This window comes from Lepidochelys kempii, chromosome 10 (genome assembly GCF_965140285.1).
Source record: "Lepidochelys kempii isolate rLepKem1 chromosome 10, rLepKem1.hap1, whole genome shotgun sequence".
Lineage (NCBI taxonomy): Eukaryota > Metazoa > Chordata > Testudines > Cheloniidae > Lepidochelys > Lepidochelys kempii.
In genome coordinates, this window is record NC_136389.1 from 44,287,773 (window position 1) to 44,307,589 (window position 19,817).

The window sequence follows — 19,817 nt, forward strand, 5'->3', positions numbered from 1 at the left end:
CCTTCGCAGTCTGGAGTTCCAGGAGCTCTCTGATAGGAACCTGCAGCATATATCTGCTCTCCTCCTCAGCTAGACTGAGCTGGGCTCCTCCCTTTTATATCCTGTTTCCAATTAGAGTATGCCCAGCAGCAGCGAGGGGGCATGGCCTGTTCAGCCCACAGTGGGTGATCAATCCCAGTGGGCCAGTGCAGGGTAGATACACCCTGTCACACCCATGCTATAAAGTAATATTTAAATGTGTGCTCTGAAACTGTAAACCCCCACAGTCAGGAGAGAAGCATTACGAAGTATAAAATACTAGTTTGCCACAGCAAGTGTTATCTCCTGACCAACAAAAGGCCCATGAACACCAGACAACCATTGTGGAACATTAGAGGATAATAGCCTTTGATTGCTCCACCACCACATATGCATGAAGAGAAGATGTGTATGAAGATTTGTTCCATCAGCTTGAACTCTGGGGGAAGGGAATAAAAATTTCTGGTAGGAAGAAACTGGATCTCTGTGCTGTTTGGACTTGGAGAGAGCAAGATTTCTAAACATCAGCAGGAGATCCCCAAGGCTTGGCCTGGGTTAATCCTAAAGGATTTATAAAGCTTTCATATTACAGCAGCTTCTGTTACCTTTTGGAACCAAGACTGTAACTCATTTGTGTGTGTATATTTACTTGCTTTAACCTTGTAAAAAACACTTTTTTCTTAGTTAATACATCTTTACTTAATTTTTTATAAGATTAACTACAAGCATTATATTTGGTGTAAGATCTAAGGTACAATTGACCTGGGATAAGTAACTAGTCCTTTGAGACTGGGGGTAACCAGAATGTTGTTGTAATTTTTGGCGTAATGGACTATCTGTTACAAAGGCACGCAAGATAGACCGGAGTGCCCCAGGGGATTGTCTGTGGCTGCATGGTTAAGCTTTTATAGTGTCTGAGGAGTTCACACTTGGTACGTGGGTTGTTGAGGTGTAAATATAGAACTGACAACCAGTTTGGGGTTTGTGTCCTGCTTCTAAACAGCCTGCCCTGAGGTTGGTACTCTTGCTCCTGAGCCACTCCAGGCAACATGGCAGTATTGATATCAGTGGAGCTCAGTACAAGGATTTACCTGAGCTCATCTCATTTCAGAGGAAGGGCCAGAATCTGGAAAGTTAAGGAGATATCAGCAGTTAGTGCTATTATAGAAGAGGAAGTGTCAGTTTTGTTTGAGCAAAAGATGCTCATATACAAGTTCAAATATAAGCCAGAATTTTACTGTTTACAATTGAGGGAAAATTTATGACAGGATGATGGCACAGGCGAAAGCTGAGGTTAAAAAAAACAAACGGGCTTGCTTCCCTAGTCTATTTCTAAAAGTTACTGAATACAGACCAGGTACTTTCTGGGGCATATTCACATGTTCAGGTGTAGATTAATGGAGACAAGACTCTTATGGAAATATGGGAATCCACTTTTTTGGCATTCAAAGGAGTAAAATTTAAGAGACTAAATTGCTGCGTGAAATAGTCTATCTCTTTGGGTAGATTTACAAAAGGAGTGTTGGAAGGGTGAGAAAAAGCTGGGTATTTGACTAGGAAGTTATCAGGGATTTAGAGGGGATGTTGTAAGGCTCCTGTAACCTTGCTTCCAAATAGATTTGACTTCTTATAATATTACGCATGAAACCCTATGTTAAAGGAATATGAAGGTTGCAAAGTCAAGCACTCGGAAGTTAGGAAATGTCAGAATTCAGGTTACTTGTGCAGTCTTAATTTGGCCCCCTTGTTCATATATAGTGTTAGTCTCTAATTACATGTTTATGTAATATATTTCCCCAAGAACCCTTGTCTCATTCAGTGCATAGAAGGGGTGGTATGAAGTTAATGAACAGGTATGCAAAATTTTGTTTTATCCTCGTTGGTCTACGTGTAGTCTTGGGCCTTATTTACTGTACACCATTCAAACCCTGCTCTGAAGACCAACTTATTAATTTCCACATGGGCTTTTCTATCACATGGTTGTTATTATTGAGTGTCACAAACATTAATTTATCATATAGAACTCCGGTGGGGTGAGGGAATGGTGTTATCACCAATTACAGATGGGGGCAGAGGAAGAGATTAAGGGCTTGTCTATACAGTGGGGTTACATGCTGTACAGGGATGTGATTTCTAAAGCTTGAGTTGCATGTTAATTGGTCCATATAGATCCTGCTGGTGCACACTACAGGTTCCCTAATGGTCTTAAAATAGTACTGTTTCAGACGGCACAACATTAAAACTCATCATTAGGGTCTATGTGGACCAATTAATGCACAACACATTAGTGCACTTTAGAAATCACACCCCTATTGGTGCATTACCCCACTATGCAGACAAGCCCTTAGGTCAGAAGAAACCACTAATTTTGGATGCCTAATTTGAGATGCCTAGGACCTGATTTTTCAGAGTACTTAGCATTATATAGCAGATTATAATATTCAAGCTGTGAGTTCTCAGTCATTCCGCAGTTTAGGCCCCAGGGACTCAAGTTGGGCACCCAGAAAATGAGGAACACACAATTAATGACCACTTCTGAAAAATATGGTTTAAGTGACTTGCTTAGCATCATATATGAACTCTGTGGCAGAGGCAGGGATAGAATCTAGTTCTCCAGGGCAGAGTTCAACTGTCTTTACCATGAGATCCTTTCTCTTCCTGCAATTCCCTGCTTTGTTCATTACCCATCTGTCAACTTCTGCAACAATGAGACAGGGATCCTACAGACAAGTCTCTTTCGTTATACAACCCTTATTCATCCCCACATCAGGTCAATCTGTGCACTGAATGAGGCAGAGGCTCTGTGGAAAAAATAGGTGGTCATGTAATTAAATACTGTATCATAACGTTGCATATGCCATCTCAATTATGATGTTTCCTGTTTAATGCTTGACTTTTCCACATTAATATTCTTTTAACATAGTTTTTTATGTGTACAATTTCCTAATTTAAAAAAAAAGACTGAAAAAAGAAATTCCATCTGTAGCTAGATCTGCAACTGCTAGCAGCAAATATCTCTAACAGTTGGTGATGGGATGTTGGATGAGCCGGGCTCTCAGTTACTACAGAGCATTGTTTCCCAGGTGTCTGGCTGGTGGGTCTTCCCCACATGCTCAGGGTCTAACTGATTGCCATATTTGGGGTTAGGAAGAAATTTCCCCCCAGGTCAGATGGGCAGAGACCCAGGGGTTTTTTCATCTCCCCCTGCAGCATGGGGCACAGATTGCTTGCAGATTTAAACTAGTGTGAATGGTGAATTCTGTGCAACTTGAAATCTTTAAATCATGATTTGTGGTCTTCAGTAACTCAGCCAGAGGTTAAGGGGTCTATTACAGGAATGGGTGGGTGAAGTGGAGGAGTTCAGACTAGATGATCATGATGGTCCCTTCTGACCTTAAAGTCTGAGTTTTTGAGCTTCATATTGACATCTACCTGGATCATCAGCAGGGTTGGAACATTATATCCACCATACAGACTTCTTCCATGTCCACTAATAGAGTAGCTGATAGCAGTAGCAGGTTATCATACTCTGTGTGGGCCAGCACTAAAGGAAGATGGGACATTGTGCCAGTGGGTTTCACAAATATTTGCTAACAGCAGAGGTATGGTGAGATTCGGGAATCTTGGGTTCCATTCCAGGCTCTGGAGGGGAGTGTGCACTATTGGGCACAGACTCATCTGCTCATTTTCCCCAAACTTGACCCCTTATGCTCCCTCCTCTTCAACTTGTCCCTGTCCCAGTCCTATCTCTTCTCTATCTCTGGCTCCTTGTCTCAGTCCCATTCTCCTTGCTTACCTAGTCCCAATTTCTTACGGCTGACTTCTTGTCCAATCTGCATTTCCCCTCCCACCACTGGCTCCAAGTTTCCTTCCATGGCATCCTCATCTAATCCGTTTCCCTCCCCACTAGTTTCTAGTTCATCTCCTTGTCCTCCCATTTCCCTGGTCCAGCCAGTCCCAGTCTCCACCTCTCCCTCCAGCTTCTTTTCCAATCTGTGTCCCGCCTCCAGCCAATTGGATCCCAGTCCCTGCCTCTTCCATTGCCACCAGAACCATCCTCCCTACCCCCCAGCTTTGAGTCTCCTTCCCCAGCCACTTCCAGTCATCCCCCTCAAACTCCTTGTCAGTTTCTCTTCTCCTCTGCCACCCACCATTCCCAGTCTTATCAGACTCAGCCCAATCTACTACCTTCCCTCGCCAATGATTTAGCTCCTGTCTTCTCTTCATTCAGATTGGATAGCCACCTACTCTCAGATCCAGTGCCTGCTCCAGCCCCAAGCATTTGGGAACAGTCTGTACAGGGATCTCCAGCTTCATCTCTGTAGCCATAGGCTGGAGTCATGCTCGGACTCAGTCACTCTGCGGGGATTGTGCATGTACAGCTCAGCTGCTCTGTGGGGATGGCACATGTTGTCCGGTCAGGATTAGAAGCTTTGAGAGGCTTGAGCTTGCTCAGTTAGGACAGAGTCTTCTAAGATTTTAAGTATTAAGCTCTAGCAAGTCTCTACTGAGCATGTGTGAATCACAATTCTTCAGAAGCTTATAACTTGGCCAAAATTGGGTACTTTTTTTTCTAGAATGGAAAAGGAATATCCCTCACATAAAGGCCACCCCTCTGCCAAATTTCAAATCCCTGCTCCAAACTATGGCGGTACTAGAGCATTTCAAAGAACACTCAAGAGTTTAACATGGGCAAAACAATGTATTTTTCCCTAGCCTCATTCTCAGAAACAAGTAGACTGTTTTGGCTGAAATTTTCAAAAGAAACAAGCCCAAACCCTTCAGCCGAAAGGGAGACACCTATCATGAAAAATCTGAGCCCAAATGGTTAGTTTGGCAACATTTATAAGCAACTAAAAACAAGGTCTTATCATGGGATGTGTTGGGCAACCTTAATAAGAAGTACTACCAGCCCTGCCAGTAATAAAAAAAAATTTCTCCACAAATTTAGTCTGTAAATGTAGGAAACCTATTGATTAAAGCATGTCTCTTTAGCATGTCTCATGAATCACTGAATTACAATGTGTTTAATCTACACTGCTTTTTGAATCAATAAGCAGTTGCTATGCTTTCTTGATCCCAGAAGGATTACTTTGGCACTGTATGTACTATTTTCATTTTACTAATTTATTTTTTTACATAGTTTTCTAAGTGACATTACATTACACATTTTGTGTAGGAATCCCATAGCAAGACATCCAAAACAGACAAGAGGCTGTGGATTACAAAAGCTGACTCATAACATGAAGCAGAACTTTTTTAATGAAACATTCACTGGCAGACTCAAACAGAATTGCCTGTTTTGGTGGATGCATTAACCTCAAATAAAGAAGCTAGATTAAGAACCCAATAAGAGTCCATTTGTTTTTGTGCAAGGGAGAGTGGTAGCTGCAAGCAGAGTTCTTTGGTTTTCCGGTTGTGGGTTTGAGAAAAGTGGCAAAGAGATGTGATGGAGTTAAAGACTGGCAGAAACATTTGTCCTCAAGCAACAGGGCTAAAAATCAGTTAAATGAAGGGAAAAGAGAGAACTTGGGCAACAAGCCATGCACAAATAATATCATCTGCATGTAACATACAGCATTGTCATGTAACACACAACCCTTCATGCACGCACCCTCACCATGTCACATTAATTCATTTATCAAGGGGTATGATTGTTAGAACTTCCATATTGTAAATGTGTTTCTCTTTTAGATAATTAAAACATGCCATTCGCTGTAATATCAAGGCAGTATATTAATCTAGATGTGAACATGTACCCCATCCTTTGGATATCACAAAGGTAGTTACTTTCTCTAGTCTATGCATGTCTGTAGCACAGAGAAACCAATCTTTTGTGTCATTAGCAACATTCATTTGCACCACCAATTTAAATGGAATCATGTCAGGGAGAAGTTCAGTTATTAATTCAGCTAGAAAAGAATGTTGAAATTTGTAATGCCTATAGTCAAAGATTGATTAAGAATGTGGAGTCAATAGGAATTAAGTATATGCTTCAACTTAAGTGTGTATTTTAAATGCTTTACTTCATGGGGAAGGACTTACACACTTAGTTCTCTGCTTTCCTGAATAGGAGGCCTATAATTGTAATGAGACAAACCTAAATGTGACACATAACTTGTGTAGTTGAAATAAAGAACTTCTTCTGACTCATTGAACTTCCTTGACTCTACCATCCTTTGATTATGTTGTTACCCCTAATACGTAAATGGCTGTGATGAATAGATTAAAAACAATAATAGGACTGGCAAAAGGTCATGAATTGTAGTACAGTTTTACTTTTAGTCCTTCTGGATTTCAGAGACCTTGTGGAGTAAAACGGAATCTTTCATCTGTCTCCACTGTAGCATATAGTAATGCATTGAGAACATCTGACATTAATAAGTGATAAAGTAAAAAAAAGAAATGGAAACTTGTTCTCCAAGCAAATTTAAAAAATCCTGTAGGCAAGTCTTGTTTAATCACACTGCTCAAAGAGCAGCAACAATCTTTCCTTCTTTTAAATAAAAGCCTCATTATATTATATAGTTTGCTATCTAATTATGGGGAAGAGGGAAAGTTTGTTCTAAATGACATTACTCTCTTTACATGAACTGAATGAAATTGAGTGAGGTATTATGCATTAGGACTGATCCCAAAGGCAGTTATGTAAACAAAGAGCCTGATTCATAAAAAATGTACTCATTTCTATTCTGATACTTTTGAGCCTGTACTGTATCTAAGAGTTAAAGTGCTTTCTCTCATATTGCAAGCCACTTGAGATTTTCCTGTTAAAAAAGCTACCGCTGTGTGATGTACCCATACGGGTCACGACCACAGTTAGTAATCCATCTGGGTTTGTTGTGGTTCTCCGTCTTTTGACACTTGATTAATTTTTCATATACAGTGGGGAAAACTGAAATGGAAAGAGGAGTGTGTATGGGAAAACAAAACAGTGGCTCTAAAATGGAAGACTTTCCTAGCGAAGTTATGAGGCCTAGTAGATTTAAGTCAGAGGTTCTCCACTAAGAGGTTGGTTATCCTTCTAAAGACTCACAGGACATATCTTCCATAAAATTTAGAGATAGCTGTAACTTCAGTACTAAGGGGCAAATATAAGGCTACATCCCATTTTTATGTAAAATATATGCAGTTCTTTCTAATAGACTTGTGTGCATGTGTGTGTCTACAGACAAAAGTAACCTCTATTCCAAAAATTGGCAGTGGAGCCTGTAAATTACATCATTTACAACTATTTGTCTTCCCACTACAGGACTTCCTTTACCCATGCATCATCGATGCTCTGTAGGAGGGCGTCCCTCTGTGTGCTTTATCCTCGGCATACTTTAGAAAAGTGTGTAGGAACTTTTCTTCAATCTCTTGCATCTCACAAGGCCCACAGAGGACAAATCAGAAATTTCTGCAAAACCCCAGCCTCCACCTTCTTCTATGAGAAATATATATGGCCAAATCTGCTCTCATTTACACCAGTAGAAATCTAATGTAACTGCATTGCTGTCGATGGAGTTATTCTTGATTTAAGACAGTATAATTGAGAACAAAATTTGTCTGATAAGGAGCAATAAAATTGAAAATGAAATCCTTGTTTCATTTTCCACTAACACATTTTCTGACATATTTACACTTGTCTGTGCCAGGAGCTTTCTACCAGTTCACTTATAAACCTGTAGAACCCAAGGCTCCTAGAAATTCAGGTAGAAAACTTCATGATCTAGGTCCACAAATTATTTTATGTTGCCTAGGTCCTAGAAGTTAGCAAAGAGGCAGTACTCTCCTATATGCCTGCTAAGCTGCACTGTAACAGGGCTAATCTTGGGAGAAAAGGAGCAGCCTTCTTGTGCCCTTTCTCTACCCCTTTTCATGGGACTTAGGTACCATGGCTGTGGTGGGGTTACTGCATACTTAACTATGCCATTATTAGGTTTGCCAGGAAGGGAAAAGGTGGGCGAAGGAAGAGGAGTTGTTCTGTGCACCTCATATGGCCTGCACTAGGAGGAAACTTCACCTTTCATAACGTCACACTGTAAAATAGACAGGGCTGAAGTAAGGCTATTCCAGAACAAATCCTTATAACAGTAAGAAATGTTATCACATCTTGGTCACCATCTCTGATTTCCTCCATCAATTTGTCTTGGGTGGGGCATGATACGATGTAGTTCAGCATTAGGGAATTGGCTTGCAACGTTAGCAGATTCAATAAAATGAGGCAAAGACAGGGTTACCAAAATCTATCTCGAAAACACTTAAATTTGTTTAAATATTTCTGAGTAATGTTTGGAAAATGCATGGCCAGAAAAAAAAAAAGGTACTAAACCGAATTTTCAGGAAAGAGTATACATTTTGCTCAGAAAATGTAAAGCTCTGTTTATAAGATTCTTGATAAACTAACTGTTAAACCAATCAGGTTCCAAAACAAATATTAAACTACTGGATTTAGTTAGGAGCATAGAAAGAGCTGTTCTTCAGTACAACAAATTTCCTTCACTTTCATTGCTTGTATTTTTTTTTGTCGCACACAAGGTTTTTGGAAATGAGCAATCATTTGTTTTGGCATTGGCAAGTCATTCTTTTTTTTTTCTTTGACATTTTATAGCTTTATTTTGTTTGCTTATCAGAGAGTTGTGGTATATTGCCATTTAGCAAAAGATAGCCAAGGCAGGGTTAGTTACTTGCGGCATTGTACAGACTCTCACACATTTGTATGTTTGGGGCCATCCTCAGATTTACCCATTTTGAGTATGTGGAGGTGATGTTCTTGGTTTCATAAATGCCATCTGGTCGGCGAGAGAGAGGCCCTGGCTGACTGCAAGTAAGAGTTCACAGTTGGCCCAAGAGCACATGGCTGTGGTGAAAGAAGTTGGTATAAAGTACTCAAGGAAAAAAGAGGCAGCTTCCATTGAAACAGTAGTGAAAATCCAGTGATCCCACAATGTGATCTTTTTTCTTCTTTTGATTACTGCCTTGGTGAAATGAGGCCACTCTTGTAATGCACCCTGGCTGGAGTTGGGTTGAGTGAGGGTGAGTTTTTATCCTTGAAAACTTTTTGGATATAGATCTCCGTGTAGAGAACAGGAGGAAGGTAGGAAGGATGACATGGACAAAGAGTAAATTCTTTGAATAACTTCTCTCTCCTGTCTGTTAAATTGAGACAGAAGTTTCATTGCCTGCTTGAAAAGAAATATACCCCATTTATGCTCAGTGCTGTATTCTGAAAGTTCACTCAGTGTGAAGCATTGCAGTGCTGTGTATAATAGCTGGCAATTACGGTTGTAGTTTAAGGCTTTTGATTAAAATGGGTGTTTCTGAATCTCCTGATGTGAGAGACTATATCCATCACCAGAAGGGCTTGATATTCTTTCTTACTTGCACCATAGCTAAAAACAGCTCTGAGTTAATGCCACAGTCACCAATCGCTTCATAACATTTTAAGTAATTAACATATACAGCAGCCTTTGTATAAATGGCAAGGTAATAATTCAAGCCAGGGAATGGTAAACTGAGGGCCAAAATAGCTTCAGCAGGTTGTTAATGTCAGTAGGACCTCAAAGTATGAATTATCAACTCCTTCCTGCCCAGTACCTAAGTATCTGTTTCAGACAGCATATGTTTTTGGAAAAAACAAACTGCATATTGATATCTTAGTTCTTCCTTGCTTTTTAACCATTGTCAATCAAATGAAATCTCTTGCGACGCAGATGAAAGAGCATCACGACTTGGATGGTATTTCTAAAAAAGTATTATTCTTTATTCTGTGATGGCTGTTTGAAGAGCAGTAAATCTGCATATGGCTATGTCTACTCTGCAGGCCAATGTTGGTAGCATGTAGAGTATGTATAACTAGATGCCGCAGTGAAAAGCAAAGCCCCCTGTGTCCACACTGGCTCCCCACTGCTGGAGTCTCTCCCAGTGGTGGGGAAAGGCTTCTGCAGCAGGGAGGCAGCGGGATGCAACAGGGCTAAAAATAGAAATGTAGATGGGGGAGGCAGTGCTTGGGCTGTAGAGAGCCATGTAGGGTATATACCTGGGTAGATACTCATAGGCTTCAGGCACGTCTTTACTCACCTAAGCAGTATCTCACCATCTGTGCTGTTTTTAGCTGTGCTAGCAGTGCTAACCGTGTATGTACTTTACATACCACCACAAGAAGTATGCAGTGTAGATGGACCTTATAAGTGTGATTTGCAACTCCCAGGGTTGGAGCCAGCAGGTTTTAAGTATTCAGGAAGCCGAGTGATTCCATAGAGGCTCAGATCTCATCTGTGTCATTTATTGTATTCTCTGAGCTGGACTCCTGCATCATCCACCAGAGTAAAACCAGCCAAATTCAGGCGGAATAGTTCAGGCTTGGTTGAATAGACTGGTAATGAAGACAAATCACTAAGTGCTTCAGGAGCAGTGGAGCACATAATGAAGATAAAAGTTTTCTCTAAACTAAAGATGGATGTTGGACACACAACTTCTTTATTATTACGTAAACCAGTTTTAATGCAGGTAATTAATTATTTCTAATCCGTATTTTCATTTTTTCTAGGCTGTGACTGTGCGGAATTCCATGGCTAAATCACTGTACAGCGCGCTGTTTGATTGGATAGTTTTTCGAATTAATCATGCACTTTTGAATACAAAGGATGTGGAGGAAAGCACCAAGGTAACACCTGGATTCTCCTGCCAGCTTGTCAGGTTGAAAACTTCCTCTTGTAAAATGTATAACTTCAGGGTAAAACATTACCCAAACAATTGATGGCAAGTTGCCTGGCAAAGGGAGTAAAAGTTTCCTTGTGCAGCATTACCATTAACATTTTAAGAATGAGAACATAATTTTGATTTTTTAAAAGTGATGTTTTGTGAGTCGGGGCAGATCTTAACCTGTCATGAATTGTGTCGAAAACTGTAGGCCTTGAAGTGACTTGTGACTGGGAGCGGTTTTGTATTGGACACAAAAAGACACATGTGCCCCTGAAAAGGAATGCCAATCTCCATGTATTTAAAAGAATGTTAATGTAATGTTAATGCAGAATGTTAGCAACCTACACTGTTGAGAAGAAAATCAAACGAGGCTAGATGTGTGAATACTACTTGAAGGCATTATTAATGTGGTTGCTCTACTTTATTGATTTAAAGAACAGTACACAAATATTTTCTTCTGCCCTAAAGAGGCCCTGACTCTTGAATATTTATTTATTGAAAGCTAAGGGTATGGGTGGGTGTATTTTTAACTATTTATTTATTTATTTATTTATTTAGGAAGTTTTAACATTTTTAAGGATCCTTACCATGTAAACATTAGAGACAATACAATAATTACAATGATGAGCTTCTGTTTAGAGAAACATTATACAGTAATACAATCATAGCTCTCTTTAATAGCATGTTACTATGTTAGAGTGAACGTCTTTAACCATGACATTGTCATTTCTAATTATTTTATTAAATCAAGTGAAATCTCTGATTACACATCTAACAAACCAGTCATATCAATTGAATGTTAATATTAAAAAAAAAAATTGGACAGGATGCAAGTGTGTGTGTGCATGCATGTGTGTGTAAATAATATATATATATATACACACACGCGGCTAGTCCAGTTCCCTTGGTTTTTATGTTTTTGGCACAGGCCAGCAGAAGTACTCAGTCAGATGTTTTAGCTGACACCATGGATGCCAAAGAATGATTGTTTAGCTAAATGCTAACATTGTGTTTGAATTACTGTACAATTGGTTGAAATTACAGATCTTAACATAAGTCTGACCCTTTATTTTACTGCATTGAAATGCTTGTAATTTATATAGGAAAATAATTATGGTCTGTGTGCACAAATCTTTGTTTTTTGTAAAAATGAATGTTTAATATGTGGTGATGACTGTGTTGGCATGCAAGTTTGTTAAAATGGATAACATACTATGTTTCTTCTGGCTGCTCTCTCACTTTGGTATTTTACTGTAAATTTTACATTCTGTACAATTTCCAAGGGTCTGAAAGCTTTTCTTGGGGCTGTCTGAAGAGGGAATTTATGTATTTGGAGAGCATATAAGTTTGCTTTATTGTCAAGGGAATGTATATCTAAAATATTAACCAGATTAATTCACTACTACTTTCAAAAGTACATTTAAAAACACTAGCTATTCTTCAATATCTGTACGCATACTTGGGCTAGAACATTGTTACTTGTCTTACTGAACCTAGCTAGAATACTGTAAAAGAATTACCTGTTTGTTTATGGCAGCACATCAGGATGAAGAATAGAAATACATAAAAATAAGTTGATACATAACACTTTACAACTTCAAAGCATTTTCCAAACCTTTATTTATTAAGGTTAACTTTCACAACTCCCCAGAGAGGTAAGTAGAACTATGTATTATGTCCATTTTATAAGTAGTGGAACTGAAGCACAGAGCTTAAGGCCTTGTCTTCGTGGGAAAGTTAGCACAAAATAGCTAGAAGGCACTCAAAGGGCTTGTCTATATGGCAAGCCAGGATGTGAATGAATAGCACACCAGCTTGCTGCACAGCAATGTCCCGTGTGGATCCTGCTACAGCTCAGTGCAAGTAGAGGAGGTGCCCTCAAATATGTTCTTACCCCACGTTAGCTAACTTGGATTAAAACAGCAATGAAGACATGGCAGCTCGGCTTTTAACTTTAGTTAAAGCCTATAGGGGTGCTGGGTTGAACCGAAGCTGCTAACCCAAGTTAAAAGCCGAATTGCTGTGTTAGCTAAACCGAATTAAGACCACACCTTTGTTTGCAATGTAGACATACCCTAGATGTCCATCCCTCCCTCACCTGCTCATGTCTGTGCCTAACTGTCCTGAAAATCCAACTTTACTGGCTACAAAGACCTGAACATCCACCTCGGCTAGGATTGGGCCTGTTGCGCTGCTGTGGTAGCTGGAGATTTTGAGTGCCTCATGCTGGAGGCTGCAGAAGGAAGCAATCACCTAATTAAAAGTTCAGTTTTAGTGTAGCATAAAATAAGGACAAAAACACTGCTTTACTCACTCTGCCATACGAAGACACATGCAGCTACCAATAGGGAACAAAATGTTCTGGGATATTACTGAAATCAGGACAAACCCCCATTTTCAGTAAAATCAGCTGGGAAATCCCTATAAACCAAAACTTCTGGTCAACCTAATCAGAGTCTTTCTAAAATTCCCTGCGGTTTTCTCCTACTTTTACCGCTGGGTGTCTAATTTATGGTATTTAAAACAAAAACAAACCCTTTGGATAAGCTGTGTGATTTTGTTGGTTAGAAAAGCTGCACCTTCATTCCCTGTGCTAGACCTCATTTGCTGGTATTTCCCATCATCTGGCCTGAGTCAGCAGGCCAGTGAAAAGGGGGAAGAGAAGAGAATATTCATATCCTAAGAGGTAGGTTTATACTGTATATTGCACTGGCTCCTTTTTTGGACCTTCTCAGTCCAAATACACAATCTTTGTCCCACCAATGCTTTTCAAATCCCATATTGGAAGGATTTAGATCAGACCTTTGATTCATTTTTAGTAAATGTACAATAAATTATTCTGTATATTAAAAAAAAAAAGTAGGATTTCGCTTCTCTTGCTTGCTGGCAGTTAGAATTTGTAGTTTGCTGTTCCTGACCTGAGTCTTGAGTTGCTGTAAGCTCTGTCCTTGTTCTGTAGTAATGTTGCTTTTTATCAGTTTTAGTGTGAGTCACTTGGTCTTATTGTGTATTCCTCATTTCCTGTGTTCCTGCTTCTATATCTTTTAGCTGTTTTACCATTGCTGATACGATTATCACCTTTTCTGTTCTTCAAGTCCCCACTCCTGTCCTTTATTAATGAGGTCATAGATTTTCCTTCTGGTATCAGCTATAGTATTAAAGCTTTCAGATAGCTCTTATTAATTTCTCTTTACCTTTTAACATATGTTAGGCTTTGTATGAGTCTCATCCTTAATGGTTAGCTAAAATAGTTTTGATGCTAATAATGCACTTGTACACCATGTGTTAAGGGGACCATTTTCCAGCTTGCTTTTAATCTTTGGCTTTTATCATTATTAATAGTAAATGGACTTTTCTCAGGTCCCCCAGTTTCTGCTAAAATGTGTTGTTGTAGTTTTCAGATGATTTTGAAAGTATGACATTTTTCAGATGAACAGATCAGCCTCTGCCCATAATGTTGTATGCCAATATATGGTATGGCTTGTAAATAATTTAAATAAACCAATCAGTTTAGGATTATCAGAGATTGACCTCAAAACAAGGTAAGATATGTTCCACACACAGACTTAAAATGTGTGTCTATTTATTGTTTTGCAGATCCCAATCTTCAGACACATGGCTCACTGACTCCCACTCAGGGTGACATCCCAGCATCTATTATGTGTGACATCACACGGTGTGGAATGCTGCTGTAGATTGGAGTCATCCTGTTAGGGAAAGTAAGGTCTGTTTTGTTTTGTTTTTTTACAATATCACACATTTGTGAAGTATTGTAAAACAAACAATTCTCCTCTAGAACTTAATTTATAGACCACTGCCAATTTGAAGTGGAATTCTGTGGCATTTTACATCATCAACATGAATGTTGAAGCGTCACACAAAGTGGGAGCCAACAATCTGTTACAGGTTTCAGAGTGGTAGCCGTGTTAGTCTGTACCAGCAAAAAGAACAAGGAGTACTTGTGGCACCTTAGAGACTAAGAATTTTATTTGGGCATAAGCTTTCGTAGGCTAAAACCCACTTCATCAGATGCATGCAGTGGAAAATACAATAGGAAAATATATATAGATATTGTGACAGGGTCAGGCCAGATGGCTACAGGAGAGTAATTGAAGGCAGATATATTAGTCCCAGGTTAAGTAGGTCCCTTTTCCCTGGGTAAGGTAACAGGGAAGGTTCCAGAACAATCAGGAACCTTCTGGAGACAATTAAGACAGACAGGCTGATTAGAACACCTGCAGCCCATCAAGAAGCTTCTAGAATCAATTAAGGCAGGCTAATCAGGGCACCTGGGTTTAAAACAAGCTCACTTCAGTTTGTGGTGCGTGTGTGAGGAGCTGGGAGCAAGAGGTAGTAGGAGCTGAGAGTGAGAAAGCGTACTGTTGGAGGACTGAGGAGTACAAGCATTATCAGACACCAGGAGGAAGGTCCTATGGTGAGAATAAAAAAGGGGTTGGGAGGAGGCCATGGGGAAGTAGCCCAGGGCGTTGTAGCTGTCACTCAGCTGTTCCAGGAGGCACTCTAGACAGCTGCATTCCACAGGGCCCTGGTCTGGAACCCAGAGTAAAGGGCAGGCCCGGGTTCCCCCCAAACCTCCCAACTCTGGTCAGACACAGGAGGAGTTGACCTGGACTGTGGGTTCATGAAAACGGCCAAACTGAGGGCTGCCGTGAAGCTCCAAGGCGAGCAAATCTTCCAATAAGCACAAGACCCACCAAGGTAGAGGAGGAACTTTGTCACAATATATATAGATACACACACAGAGAGAACATGAAAACATGGGGGTTGCCATACCAACTCTAACAAGACTAATCAATTAAGGTGGGCTATTATTAGCAGGAGAAAAAGCTGTTGTAGTGATAATCAGGATGGCCCATTTCAAACAGTTGACAAGAAGGTGTAAGTAACAGTAGGGGAAAAATTAGCATGGGGAAATAGTTTTTAGTTTCTGTAATGACCCATCCACTTCCAGTCTTTATTCAAGCCTAGTTTAATGGTGTCCAGTTTGCAGATTAATTCCAGTTCTGCAGTTTCTCATTGGAGTCTGTTTTTGAAGGTTTTTTTGGTTGAAGAATTGCGACTTTTAGGTCTGTAATTAAGTGTCCAGAGAGGTTGAAGTGTTCTCTGACTGGTTTTTGAATGTTATAATTCTTAAAGTCTGATTTGTGTCCATTTATTCTTTTGCATAGCGACTGTCTGGTTTGGCCAATGTACTTGTCAGAGGGACACTGCTGGTACATGATGGCATATATCACATTGGTAGATGTGCAGGTGAATGAGCCCCTGATGGTGTGGCTGATGTGATTAGGTCCTATGATGGTGTCCCTTGAACAGATATGTGGGCAGAGTTGGCAACGGGCTTTGTTACAAGGATAAGTTCCTGGGTTAGTTTTTTTGTTGTTTGGTGTGTGGTTGTTGGTGAGTATTTGCTTCAGGTTGGGGGACTATCTGAGTGAGGACTGGCCTGTCTCCCAAGATCTGTGACAGTGAGAGATCATCATTCAGGATAGGTTGTAGATCCTTGATGATGCTCTGGAGAGGTTTTAGTTGGCATACTGTGGGGCATAGCCATCCCATTTTTCTAAGTACAATGTTTCTAAGTCAGCCAACATTTTTATGGCTGACTTAGAACAACGCTTCCTCAGCTCTCATCCCCTAACACCGCTACTCTACTTGCGCTCCATTCATGACATATTCCTCTCCTGGACCCATGGAAAAGAAGCCCTTGAGGAATTCCACCATGATTTCAACAATTTCCATCCCAACATCAACCTCAGCGTGGACCAGTCCACACAAGAGATCCACTTCCTGGACACTACAGTGCTAATAAGTGATAGTCACATAAACACCACCCTATACCAGAAACCTGTGGACCGCTATTCTTACCTACATGCCTCCAGCTTTCATCCAGACCACATCACATGATCCATTGTCTACAGCCAAGCTCTAAGATACAATCACATTTGCGCCAATCCTTCAGACAGAGAAAAACACCTACAAGATCTATATCAAACGTTCTTAAAACTACAGTACCCACCTGCTGAAGTGAAGAAGCAGATTGACAGAGCCAGAAGAGTACCCAGAAGTCACCTACTATAGGACAGGCCCAAAAAGAAAGTAACAGAACGCCACTAGCTGTCACCTTCAGCCCCCAACTAAAACCTCTCCAGAGCATCATCAGGGATCTACAACCTATCCTGAAGGACGATCCCTCACTCTCACAGATCTTGGGAGACAGGCCAGTCCTCACTTACAGACAGCCCGCCAACTTGAAGCAAATACTCGCCAGCAACCACACAACAAAAACACTAACCCAGGAACTTGTCCTTGTAACAAAGCCCATTGCCAACGCTTTCCACATATCTATTCAGGGGACACCATCATAGGATCTAATCACATCAGCCACGCTGTCAGAGGCTCATTCACCTGCACATGTACCAATGTGATATATGCCATCATGTGCCAGCAATGCCCCTCTGCCATGTACATTGGCCAAACCGGACAGTCGCTATGTAAAAGAATAAATGGACACAAGTCAGACTTTAAGAATTATAACATTCAAAAACCAGCTGGAGAACACTTCAATCTCACTGGACACTCAATTACAGACCTAAAAGTTGCAATTCTTCAACCAAAAAAACTTCAAAAACAGACTCCAATGCGAAACTGCAGAACTGGAATTTATTTGCAAACTGGACACCATTTAATTAGGCTTGAATAAAAGACTGGGAATGGATGGGTCATTACAGAAACTAAAAACTATTTCCCCATGCTAATTTTTCCCCTACTGTTACTCTCACCTTCTTGTCAACTGTTTGAAATGGGCCATCCTGATTATCACTACAACAGCTTTTTCTCCTGCTAATAATAGCCCACCTTAATTGATTAGTCTTGTTAGAGTTGGTATGGCAACCCCCATTTTTTCATGTTCTCTGTGTATATATTTCTTCCTACTATATTTTCCACTGCATGCATCTGATGAAGTGGGTTTTAGCCCATGAAAGCTTATGTCCAAATAAATTTTAGTCTCTAAGGTGCCACAAGTACTCAGCAATCTGAGAGTGATCTGTACTTTGGGACCTGCACAGCAGTCAAACCAAGGTGAGCTGTAAGTTACTTATTTGCTGAAGGCTTTTTACAGTTTTTATTCATTGCATTTGATACATTATTCTAAATGTGGGGGGGGGTTAAAGTAATGTCAGGTCACCTAAAAAAAATCTCAAATTAGATGTGATTCATAAATTGGGATTCTACATCTTCCTTGTATGCATACTTCTTTATAGTGAATTGTGCTATTAAGTAATAAAGGTTGTCTGATGCTAATTTTATTTCATGCTTGCGCCTTAATTTCATATTGAGTGACTTACCGGACACTTATTTGCTTACTAGAATTCAGGTATTTGTTTTCTGTCTGTGACCAACCAATTTCATTTATTTAAATTAAACCCCAAGAGTCTGCTACAGACATATGAAACCATATAGTGACATCAGACTGTTTTGAGCAATTGATTTCTAAACCAGGGGAGCCCCAATCAAAAAATGAGTTGTGTACAGAAATTAGGTTTTATTTGTAAAATCTAGCCTTGTGTTACTGGGCTAGTCATTTTCTTCATATTCATGTGTTGAGCTTATGTTGCTTTTTTGTTTCTTTATTGAAAATTGAACTTAAAAATAAGATAAAGGCTAGACTTGCATGCAAAAGGTCATATTATTTCTGTGATGCTTTCTGCATTGCAATCTTATGCTGAAGTGAAGACTGCAGTTAGCAAAGTTGAAACAGAAACTTTAGAAGTTTTAAGAGACACAAATTAAAATAATTTGTATTTCATTATTTAAATATTGTACTGCAAACTGAATTTTCGGTTCATCTGTTTAAAAAAGAAGTATGTATATGTATATAAAGGAACATGCAAAGTGAAGTCCATACAAGGAAATGTTAAGCATATTCCAGTGATGTTGGGGACGCTTCCTGAGCTGTAGGATGTAAGATCAGAGAGCAAATTCAAACTAACGAGAAAGTCTTTCATTATACCTGCTATCAGTGTTGCACTCATCACAGAGATGAGTGAGAGAGCTTTTTGTCTTTGCACCTGAATACATTCTTATTAGAAGAACTGTTTTTTGTTAACAGAAGAGAAGTTATTTGATTGTTTACTCAGTAAATGCACATTTGGGGTTGGGGTACTTGACAAACTGTCCCTGATAGGACGATACAACTCATGCCGACCCCTCTGGAGTACTTTTTGGGGGGACAGACACAATAGTATATATGTGAAGTGCTGGTTTAATCAATAGAAAAGTTTTTTTAAACCATTCTGAGTACCTACAGTAGGGCTTGTTGAGGACAGGATATATTCCCCTTTTTGGACCAGAAAACAGGGAAGTGGTCATGAAACTCACAGGTGTTATTTCAGATGTTTAGTCAAATCCAAGACTAACTTAGGCAGAACTGCATTTCTTTTGGGAGAGGCTTAATGTGGTGATGCATTTACATCCTGAAAGAGCATTTTCGTTAGCGATTTGGAACATGAACTTGTTGACTGAAGAGCTCTGCTCTAGTCTCCATTGCATGAAATTGTAAAAGTAAAGGATTATTTTAAAATCTGAGTGTCTTGGCTCAGCTACAGAATTCCTCACACAAAAAAACAGTTTGGAGCCAATTTTAAAACTATAAACAACATGCACGCTGAAGCGTCTCACCAAGTGGGAGCCAGCAATCTGTGGCTATATTGTTTGATCCATTTGATGTGTGAAAAATTTTCTCAGATCTCTTCTGTCTTGTCCGGTGCAACAATCACTGTAGCATACTGCATTGCTCATTCTGTGTGCTCAACCTGATATTTGTATTGATTTTGTTAAAAAGGAGGATTTTTGGATATTAACTTTACGTTGTTGTTTCTTTACTTCACAAGTTGGAGATTCATGGGGTGCTCTGAGTAGGGAGGTATGACTGATCATGGGAGCCCTTAGTAGTAATGCAAGATCAAAAAAGAATATTTTAAATACATTTTTTTCATTTATAGCTGGAATAGCCATAATAACTATTTTATTGGCAGTCCAGCTCGGGTAAATTAACAGGCATTAGAAATAGGGGAATGATGATCATACTTAAA

At 39.8% G+C, this 19,817-nt stretch overlaps 1 protein-coding gene across 4 annotated transcripts in view; it reads left to right on the forward strand.

Moving 5' to 3' along the window:
• Positions 1 to 19,817, forward strand: part of MYO9A (myosin IXA) — a 467,674-nt gene that overhangs the window by 295,905 nt on the left and 151,952 nt on the right. For all 4 annotated transcript variants that reach the window (XM_073363174.2, XM_073363176.2, XM_073363175.2 and 1 more), the window contains one exon: positions 10,550 to 10,666. In XM_073363174.2, the coding sequence (XP_073219275.1) occupies positions 10,550 to 10,666 (117 nt within the window). The remainder of the gene's footprint in view (positions 1 to 10,549; positions 10,667 to 19,817) is intronic.